General features: G+C 48.6%; 1 protein-coding gene across 1 annotated transcript in view; it reads right to left on the bottom strand.

The window, feature by feature from the left end:
* Positions 1 to 4,186: 4,186 nt before the first annotated feature.
* NTN3 (netrin 3) overlaps positions 4,187 to 10,884 on the bottom strand; it is an 88,831-nt gene continuing 82,133 nt past the window's right edge. Inside the window, exon 7 of the mRNA XM_073362904.2 lies at positions 4,187 to 10,512. Coding sequence (XP_073219005.1) covers positions 10,184 to 10,512 — 329 coding nt within the window. The 3' untranslated portion in view covers positions 4,187 to 10,183. The remainder of the gene's footprint in view (positions 10,513 to 10,884) is intronic.

The following is a 10,884-nucleotide window of genomic DNA, read 5'->3' as shown; positions in this document are numbered from 1 at the left end:
TCAAGGTCCACTTGGCCACTATTTCAGCCTTCCAACTGCCACTCTAGAGCAGGTCGGTTTTTGCCCAGGATATGACTGCCAGGTTCCTCAAGGGCCTCAAGCCCCTCTACCTGCACGTCAGGGACCCTGTTCCACCCTGTTCTGCTATGACCCACCCTCCTAGAAGGAATTGAGATGGTGTAGGATCGGCAGTGCCTAACATACCAATGCATGAGTGTGGCCCTCAAGGGGGCACCACAGCTGATCCAACAGATACTGCTAAGGCAAAAATCTCCAATAACTGTGCATGGGGGGGCAAACACGCCTAGCATGGAATGGACATGAGCAACACATCTCAAAGAACAACAGTTAGGAAAAGATAGGTAACCATTTTTTATGATCAACTCTGTCTTCATCTCTTGTTTTTCATAGATGACGACGTGTCTTTGTCCAAGTGCTGTGTCTATGAACCTTCTGCCCAATGTGCTGTACTCCTAATAAACCCTAGCCATCTCATTTCACATTGCGTGGGCTCCTGAGACAGGGGAATGGAGTGGGCAGTATTTATTATGACAACAGAAAGTTCTGCTCTTTGGCATTTCTGGGAAATGGGATTTGTCTGAGATGGAAGCAAAAGCATTTATTTTAATGTCGTGTATGGACCGTTTGTTGTATAAACAGAGGGCTTACCTTTACAAATGCTTTGTGGTTTGTTACTCCATTAGGGCCTGATCCTGCATAATGCTAAGGGCTTCAGAGAGAGATGCTAAGTGACTTTGCAGCTCCCCAAAGTGCTCAATAGCTTTCAGAATCAGACTCTTAAAAATCAGTCCCAGGGGAGAAAATGAACATAAGGACTTGATTTCCCCTCTTACTCCAGTCAGGAATGGGCCTTTGGTAGGGAAATTCAGGATGGAATAAACAGGGAGATCACATCCTCTCCACCCTCCAGCGGTCCGCTTCCGTCTAAAACAACCTGGTAACATAATGTGTCTAACCTGGGTGAATGTCCTAGCATTCTCCCAGTGCTAGCCAGTTCAGGCAGCTGGTGGGTCCTGGTGATTAGACATTTTCTTGGGTTCTATTGCCAGCTTCTTTTATAATGTTAGGAACCTCGGTTTCCCAAATTGATGCCCATCTCTCCATTTTAAGCTAGTAGTAATAACATACCTCATAAGTAGTGCTGTAAGGCTTAATGAATTAAAACTTGTAAAGCACTTTGAGGTTCCTGGATCAAATATTATCTGCAGTTTGGATGTCAGCTAATTCCACCAGATTTACTATTTGAACTACTGTGACACCTTGCTTGAGGTCAGGGCCTCATGGTGCTGGCTGTACATAGGCAGAGGACGAGACAGTCTCTGTCCCAAAGAGTTTACAGTTTAACTGACAAGACAAAATTATTGACACCATTGTACAAATGGGAACTGAAGCAGAGAGACACTAAGTGAATTTGCCCACAGTCACAGAAGGAATCTTTGGCAGATTCAATAATTGAACCCAGTTCACTGTCTCAACGCCAGCTAGGGGTTGGATCTACAGCAGGTTGGGATGAAAAGGAAACATTTTGATTCCCTGAAACAAAAGAAATAAATCAGTGTTTCAGCTCCTGGATATTTTCAAGATTTGGACTTTTCGTTCTGATTTGAGAAGGAGAAAGAGGTTGAATTCTCAAAAATATTTGCAGGATTTGAAAACCCATTTCCCAGCAAGCTTCTGGAGGATCCCAGCACCTACCACAATGGGGCCTGTCCATGACTGGGGCTCCTGGCAATACAGTAATACAAATAATAAACAACAACACATGGGGGGTTGTGGGGGAGGAGAGTTCTAGCGTTACTGAATCTATCCAAGTGAACTCCAAGAGCACGGTGCCCAACCTAATACTGGCCACAGCCAACACCTCCTTTCCTGTAGCCATCACAGGAAATTCCTGGCTATGTCTACACCCCCCTGTGATCTCATCCCTGTCTCCCAGAGCAGAGCATCCCTGCACTGCCCCGCTCGGAAAGTCAGCAGTGATATTTACAGACAGATGCTCTCCCCAGGTCCTAGCCAAGAGCAGGAAGTAGCAGCTAGCCTGGGAGTGGCCAGGGTCAGAGCTGGGCCTTTAACTCATTCTTTTAACTCAGCAGTGGGAAAACCTGCACCGAAGGAAGCCAATGGGTTTCACCAGATGGCCACCCCTCTGACCCCAACCGTTCCCTGTCTTTAACTGTTCCTTACAAAAACACAGGGCAGGTCAGCCAATCAATTAATGGTTTCCTTATGTTCCCTGTACACTTGGCCTGATGCAGGAAACCTCCCTCCTTTTGCCACCTGGCCTTCCCTTGCTGTGTGTGACTTGACCAAGCCAAAGGGATCTGGGGCAGGAGGAGAGGTTAGGTGGCCATAGAACTGCCTGAAGAGAGTTACACCTTCATTGGGAAGATGCAACATTAATTGAAAAACCTGACAAAACACCACCCCCCCGCCCAGCAACGCTGCAAGCAAAGCAAATACATTGTCTCCAGCACACTTTATACAACGATGTGCATGCATAACACACTTGCATTGTGCCTGTTGCATCACCCTCTAGTGGCTACTCCCACAATTAGGATAACAGTCTTTTGTTGCTGCCAATGCATGGAGGGCTGGAGGGTGCCATGGTATACGGTAAGTGTTATGAGCACAGACTGGGATTTCTAAGGAGTTAAGCACCCAGATCTTACTGAATTCCAATGGAAATTGGGTGCCTAACTCCCTTAGTCTCTTTTGGAAATCCTAGCCTTAGTTAACTAACTTCCTTCAAGATGTCAGGGAGAGTCAGGCTGGCTCACTCTCCAACAGCATCTCTGGCTTTCCTGTGCCTGGAGCTGTGGGGCACAGTGATCAGTGGGCAGCTAAGTAAGCAATGGGTGTGGTGACAATGGCACACCCGAATATACTATCTCATCCTGTCCGCAGCCGGAGCAAGGCTTCTCTGGGAACAGGGCACAGTGTTCTTGGTCAGATGGCTCCAGATGTGGAACAAAGGCCCAGAAGGTATCAGAATAAGCCCTATGCCTGGTTATGGAGCAAAATGCAAGAGCTGCTTTCCCCCAGAAGGAACCATCGGTTTCACTTCCGGTGGGCAGGAGACAGTGAGGGTCAGGGAAAAAGCAGAAGGAAGACCATATCTCAGTTCTAACAGTGACTGAAGTTAAAGACCGAAAGAGCACAGAGCCATTTATGCAGGTCACTTGCTGGGATTATCTGGGTACATCTGCCCTGCTGGGCCTCAGGCACTGGTGCACCTCAGTCCCTCTTGTTCTCTGCCTGTGGCACAGAACAGCCTCGTCTCCTGAGGGCTGTAATACTTTGGTCTTATTTTGATTGTTGACTTTAGTGGGCAAGTGACTGGGTTGTGTTGGTGGCCTGTGACAAACAGGAGGTCAGACTGAATGAGCCGGTGGGCCCTTTGGCCTTAAACTCTATGAATTTCAGGGAAATCCTTAACTGTAGCTCTGGTGCCAAGACATTATGAGAGGCGCATTAAAAATGCTGGTGAGGATAGACAGACGGACAGATTAGACTAAAAGTATGTTTGCAGTGTTGTTGTAGCTGTGTTGGCCCTGGCTATTAGAGCAGCCAGGTGGGAGAGGTGATATTTTTCATTGGACCAACTTCTGTTGGCGAGAGAGACAAGCTTTCCAGCTCCACAGAGCTCTGCTTCAGGGCTTAAAAGTAAGACACATATCGATGTGATTAGGTTTAGATTAACCAAAAAATACTCAATCATCGGGCGGCATGTAACAAACCACGCCTGACTGCTCCCCAGCCTGCTAGGCCCTTTAGAACCAGGAGAAGAGGGGATGTGATGCACTTAGAATTTCAGGGTTGAATTTTTGATTAAATCCTCACGAGGCTATTAAGGAAACCTGGTAACTCCAGAGTTAGAGGCAAAGTCTGTCATGGATTAAAACCATCTTCAGAGCTAGCAGTAAATGGCAGTTCTCAGCAGCCAGAGGCGAGGTGTGCCAGGGCTTAGTATGGAAGAAATGGCATTTAATATGGCCTGGAAGAAGGGTCAAGAAGTGACAAAAGTGAGAAAATTTGCTCAGGGAAGCTAAATTATTGAGATTAACATGCCTGCTAGTCAGTGGCACCCTCTATTTTCAGAGTCCGTTTCTAAATAGCTTATAAAGGGTTAATAAAATGTTAATAGATGGTTTAATAAATAGTCCATCATTTATTACAGATTGTTATACAATCCAACAGGTCAATAGATTACATATAATCATCTGTAACACTGCCTCCTGATTTGTTCATAACCTGCTGTCACACAGACCACTCATAGCTGTCACATGCTTATAGCATCTGTTAATTATTTATCCACCTTATAGAAACTATTTGTAAGTGGACCCTTAACATAAGCGTGACCAGTAAGCGTGTGTATGCACCATCCCCTACTCGTATCATCGGCTCGCCTCGGTGGCCGTTTTCTGTGTGATTACTGGCCAGCCTTTCTTTACGCTCCACCAAGTGAAGAGAAGTGGGCTTTTTGCTCTACCCCTTTCAGAGGGCCGAGGCAGCACCTCCGCTGTGGCGTGCCGCTGTAACCCCTGCAGCCGTGCTGATCTACACCAGCTGAGGAGGCATATTTCATTAGCAAAGGTGGCGCTAGTAACAAAGCTACAGGCAATTTTAAAACCATGGAGGCACATTTTCTACTGGTGCAAACTGCCCCAAGTCCCGTGATTGCCATGGAGCTGCACCAATCGTTGCCAGCAGAGTTGGCCCCAGTGCCTGATTTTGGTTTCACTCGGACCCCCATGTCCAGTTACTGAAGCAAATGGGGTTGCACCAGAGTAAAATGGGGGTAAGAGTGACCTTCACCCCTGTGCAGAACACCAGCCTGAAGTCGAGGCACCACTCACAGCAAGTGGAATGTAATCAGCGTGCACAGGCCCAGGGCTGCATGCACAGGGCTGAATTTCATCTAAGTGAGCTCAGAATCAGGGTCCTTGCTTTTGATCTTGATGGGATCCCTTGAACCTCCTCCTTTGGAATCCAGTCTGGGTCTCAGTCCCACCCCCCAAACTCACAGATCTTCAGCTGGTGTCAATAAGCACATTTACCCCCGCTATGCTGAGCACTTGCCTTGTGCTCTGCGCGAGGCATGCTTCCAAGTGGGCCTTACTGGTGCAATTAAGAAGCAGCTGAACCCATGTCCGGGGTGGGGGATGAGGTGTCATCAACAGTTTAGCATCAAAAGCCAAATGCAAACTGCAGTCTCAGGGAAAGAAAACACCGATTTAGGCAGGCAATACACATTAGACTCGTGTTATTAAAAACAATAATAATAAAAAAGAAAAAGTACATATCTTATATATGTTACACTATGTTCCATAACATTGGTTGTTATTTTTTTTTTACATATTCAACATTATTTCATGGAGATGTCCTGGTCCACAGCCTCCCTCCAATTCTTTTGCTCTGTTGCATATTGGAAACTATTGACAAGACATACAGGTTATAACCTAGAGGTCCAAAGCTGGCCTGAGGAGAGGGTCAGGGAGATGGTGTTTCCTGCAGCAGGCTTGGCCCATGTCATACCTACCATTCTGGGTGCCCAAACGTTGCAACGTTCAAGGGCAACTTGCCAAAACACCAAAAACTGTCCTGAATCTGCCCTTATATGGTTGTATGTTTAAATACAAAGTAAAGGCACACAGGCACAGGCTGAGAGTCTCCAAGCAGCCTAGGGGCTGTAGATGTGCCTCTTTAATTAGAGCAGCATCTAACTCCCCTAGCCAGCTTTGCAAATGTCAACCATAGCATTTACCTGCTCAGTAAAGGAATATGACGTGAAATGCCTTGTGGTCTGAGTTCACCAGCTGTCAAACCCGACAGTTTTGTCCTCACCTGACACAGAGAGAGCAGCAGTGAGCTTTGTTTTAGGCTGGGCTGGGTTGGATTTGACCCTCAGGCTGCAGTCTGGGCACGCAAGGTTCATAAGCTACAGCAGTGAAATCTACCCCTTGTACAGATGGTCAGCAGGCAGCTTCAGCGCCCCTGCAGCCCCACTCAGGGTGTAGGTGTGATTTAAGATGCACTTGTGCCGCAACTCTATGTGGGGTGAGTTTCCTCCCCCAAAAGGTGCAGCCCAAGTGGCATTTAGTGCATGAGAAAGTGAGAAATTCTCCACAGCATATTCACCCAGGAGCAGCCGTTCTCAGCGACCATGCAAAACCCCTCCACAAAAAAAACACCCTTCTCTTGGTTTGTGCCTAGCAGCTTGGGAGTTAAGCAGTTACTGTGACAGTTGCACACTTTCCTGGTCACTTTGAGAGGGTCTTTGTTGCAGAACAGGAACAGCACACATACACGGACACGGACACACACACACACCCCGTCTCCCCTACCCCCAAGAAACTAGGGACAGCGAAAGTGATGGCGACTGTGCCCATAGAAGCCAGCAGAACAAGCCTCTTTAGGCTTCAGTGGGAGTTGACCAGGGCCCATCACACCGCTGCAGAGGCCTGTGGGCCTGATTCTCCCCTACCCTGCACCCTGTGTGCTGCAAGGGGGTGTCAAGCACTCCCACTCCTGGGCCAGCTCCTCAGCTGGTGTAAAGTAGAAGTGCTTCTGTTGCCCCCCGTGGAGTTATGACAGACTGCAGCAGCTGAGGGTCTGGCCCATTACTTGGTAACAGGTTGCATGACCACGTTGCACTGGTGTTAACGGACTGCACACAGGGTAAGGCGGGGGTGGACCAGGTCCTGTGGCTCACAGACACCGGAGGGACGGGAAGGTAGAGTCACATTAGGCTAAAGCAGGGCATGGGTGCTCCGTGCATTTTCCCCATCAGCTGGCACCTGAACAGATTGTGCACCACCCTTGTGCTACCTGGGCCCTTTCCCCCACTCCTGAGAGCACAAGGGGCTGTATGTGGAGCGGGAGGGGACATGACGTTTGTTCTCACTGTGTGGCTGTAATTCACAGGAACATTTTAAACAAAAAGTACCTGTAACATTTAACGCCAGGAGCGTGCGAGTTCGCTCAAAGCCCTGCCAAGCAACTACATCAATGCAGGTGACCCGAGGGACGAGCAGTTACTATGCTACAAATGGGCCCGTGTCACAACTGTGTTAGTGACACACGAGTCTGTTACTTGTCAAGGCGCCTGTGGCCATTATGTCAATTACTATATTCAGCGCAACTCTGGAAGCCCTGCCCCCCATCTCATTGCCGGCCCACAGGTGTTGGGCATTCGCGCCGCTCCACCACGCTCTAGCCAGTATTCCCGTGTCCCATGAGCCACATTCTGGGAGACAGGTCTCAGCCTCCCACCCCTCATTGGAGTAGGCTAGGCAGCTGCCACGCTAGCTTATGCTGCAGTCAGGCTCTAGGTGCCCCTTTGCATGTGTCAGCAGTAGGTAAGGAGATTGACACGGGATGGAGGGGGCATTGGTACGGCTCAGAAGCCAAAAATGAGCCCTGAAGGTTGCTAGAGTGTTGTTCTGCTAGAATACATTAGTAGGGCCACAAACAAAATGGGCTTTATTTGTAACCCTACAATAATAAACCATTGTACAGCTTCTTCCCTAAGCATAGTCAAAAATGGCATTGCAGCTTCTTACACCAGGCCTGAGTTTGCCCCATGGTGTACATTGGTTAGGAAATGACAATTCCTAGCACAGCAATGGCTTGTGGGTTTGTTTTTTTTGAGGGGGGGGTCAACTCCAGAGGTCAGTTACATCAATGTAAATCCAGGGTAGCTCAGGTGCCTTTAATGGTGTTGCTCTGGAATTACATGGGTGTAAATGAGATCAGCGTCAGGGCTTTGGTGTTCAGTGGGTGTGCAAAATATGTGTGACACAGCACACTGTGGGTCTGGTCCTGATCACACTTACACCAGGGTAAATGAGGAGTAACTGCACTCAAATCAAGCAAGTTGCACTGGTGTAAAATTGGTATGAGAGGAGAATCAGGCTGCAGTGTGAACTCACAGGCCCCCTGGAGAAAAGGGTAGGGTTTTTTTGCAATTGATTTCAATAATTAGCCAGGTTTTGGCATTGTAAGAAAACATGGCCTCACATGTATGGTCCCAGGTGACATTACCTGCTGGGGCCTGGCCGGGGGGGGGGAGGGGGGACGACTGGATTGTGATTCAATGACCATCCCATGATGGAGGCTGAATGTAAATAACATGAGTAGTGATTAGGTGTCAGGAATGTGCATTTCCACTCTGCTCCATGTACTAATGCAAACACAAGGGTGCACCTGCTAGTGCTGTCTGCTGTGAGAAGGAGCAAAGGCTGCCGCTGGGCAAACTAGTCCAGCTAGCACACCTCATGTGACCATTTGCTAGTCTGTCTCTGGTCCTCCCACAGCTATGGAACTTTGATTTTCAGCAACCCCTTGTTCTGCCAGCATTCATGGGCCTTCAGTGCATGACAGTCCTGACCTCAAAGAACTTTGCTAAGCCAATTCTGGGCCGTCAGCCAGCTCTGCTAATGTACCTTAACCATGCCCCAAAGCACCTCCTGGTGTTCAGTCCTGCATCACTATGCAGATCACCTCAGTCTGGCCTCACAACACACTCTTCCATTCCTGAGCTACTACACAATTCTGCCAGTATCTTAACCTGCAATGGTCCCTGTGCTAGGCCTGGGCCCTCACACAGCTCTGCCAATGAGCCTCAGTCTTAAACTGCTCTGCAGCATAATGCCTCCCTGAGCCACAGGTGCCCACGGCAATTGGTTTACAAGGATTATCCCGCCACACTCTGTTTCCAGGCTGCTCCGTTATCTTGCTGCACCATTTCCTGCCCTCTGAGTAGATCCAATCCAACAGCCACCCAGGCCCACTCTGTGCCCATTTGGAATATGCCTGTGTTAAGGGACTACAATTCCCTTGCCCTGGTGAACTAGAGCTTCTCGCCATTACCACCAGTGCATTAACTTTGCTTTATCAATCCTACCCCTTGAGACTCAGAGGGCTGGGGAAGCACAAAAACACTCCGAGGACTCAGTCTTCCTGGGATTTCACCTGCTGCCCCCATTTACACCTCTGCAAAACACTGTCCAAGTCCAAATGGCAGCATTTCACAGTCCTTTGGCCCAGATGAAAATAACTACACCAGGTGAAAAGCAGGGCAGAATCAGGCCCACAGCTGATTTATGCATGTCGAGCCAGATCCTCAGCTGATACAAATTGGCTGATTTTCACCCAGCTGAGGATCTTCCCCCACAAACATACACATTTTCTGAGAGGATATAAGAGGGCCTTTGGCAGTGACCTTGGCTAAGACCAGTCTGTAGGTGGGGGCTGGTCCATGGCAGCAGTCGCTGAATAAACCCAAAAGGCCTGATTCTCACTGTGTAACGTCAGTGTCATGCCAGTGAAATCAGTGGTGGTATATCAGCATTAACATGGTGTAACTGGCAAATCAGACCCTTTGGTTTTTCATGGAACTCCAGGGCTGGAATCTCCTCTCATACTGGATGCATATGGAAATCCATTAACAAGCCATGCACTTATTCCTTATCTATACCAGTACATATGACAGAAGAATCTGACCCTCTATGTCCAATGCTTTTGCTTTCCCTTCAGGGAGACCTGAAATAGGGTAGAAGATGGGAATGGGGGAAGGTACGTCAGGGAAATTCTCTGGCCTGTGCTATTCAGGAGGGCAAACGAGATGATCACAGTGGTCTCTTCTTACCTCATAATCCATGAACTGACACCAGGTCAGTCTCAGTTGCTACGGATGGGAAGGGGACTGAAGAGCTTAGACTTCTCCACACCCAGGTGTATTGTGGCCAAGTGAAGAGTTGAGGACTTGTGCTTGGACACTGGGAGCAAGCAGGGCATGGAGCTCATCACCAAAAGGGAAGAGAGATCAGAAACATTGAGAGACACCCACAGGAGACGGGCCCAGACAGAGAGGTCTTTTGCTTATATCTTCTGAGCAACTTCAGACCTAGTAACACTGGGCTCATCCTGCACTTCACTCCTCTTTAAAGGCTTGTCCTTACTGTGTTACTTTTAATCAACATTAAGGACACCCCCCCCCCAGGCACACCCGGGCCTTCACGCACACAAAGGAACCCATCGCAAATATACACTATAGACAGGAGAGTCAGTTCTCGCTATATATATATACAGAGTCTCTGGGGAACAGTCTGAAGAGTGCGCATAGGGCGGGGACTTTAGTAAGGGACAGACACAAAACCCATCATGGTTTCAAACACTTCCCCTTCTTCTCTCGCCGCTGCAGTTTCCGCAGGCGCCGGGTCCAGGCATCCCGCCACTGGATAACCAGGCTGTTCTTGTCTGCCATTAGTCCTGGACGGTCAGTGGGGTTTTCGCTGATCCCCATGACAAGGTATTTTCTGCTGATTTGGATCTTGGGGCACTTGCAGGCCAGGTCTTTCATGTGGATCCACAGGAAGTTATCACCACGCTTCACGCGCTCGTCGCGGCACTTGTAGACCGAGAGGACGTTGACGGTGAACTTAGCCCAGTTGGCCACTGTCTCCATGTCTAAGACGTTCACTTGGACAACTGGGGGAAAGACAAAGAGAGATGTTCAGAGTGGAGCAAGAGTCAGTGATGATACTCTTTTAGGGTGACCAGATGTCCCAATTTTATAGGGACAGTCCTGATATTTGGTTTTTTTTCTTATATAGGCTCCTATTACCCCCCACCCCCGTCCCGATTTTTCACACTTGCTATTTGGTCAGCCTATACTCTTCTTCCACCCCACCTCCCACCCCCTTGTTCTGGCAACAGGCACATTTGCATGGCTCAATCTTTGTGGGATTGTTTCTGCTCTGACAGGGGAACCACCCACCCTTTAAGAAAACACTCTGTCCTGTTTCACTGCAGCTTCTCGACGGACCAATTCCACAAGATCTAGTTACATCTTCTTGCCAC

The sequence above is a fragment of the Lepidochelys kempii genome, chromosome 10 (assembly GCF_965140285.1).
Source record: "Lepidochelys kempii isolate rLepKem1 chromosome 10, rLepKem1.hap1, whole genome shotgun sequence".
Lineage (NCBI taxonomy): Eukaryota > Metazoa > Chordata > Testudines > Cheloniidae > Lepidochelys > Lepidochelys kempii.
The sequence above is the reverse complement of the archived record's forward strand: the minus strand, read 5'-3'. Positions and strand labels throughout refer to the sequence as shown.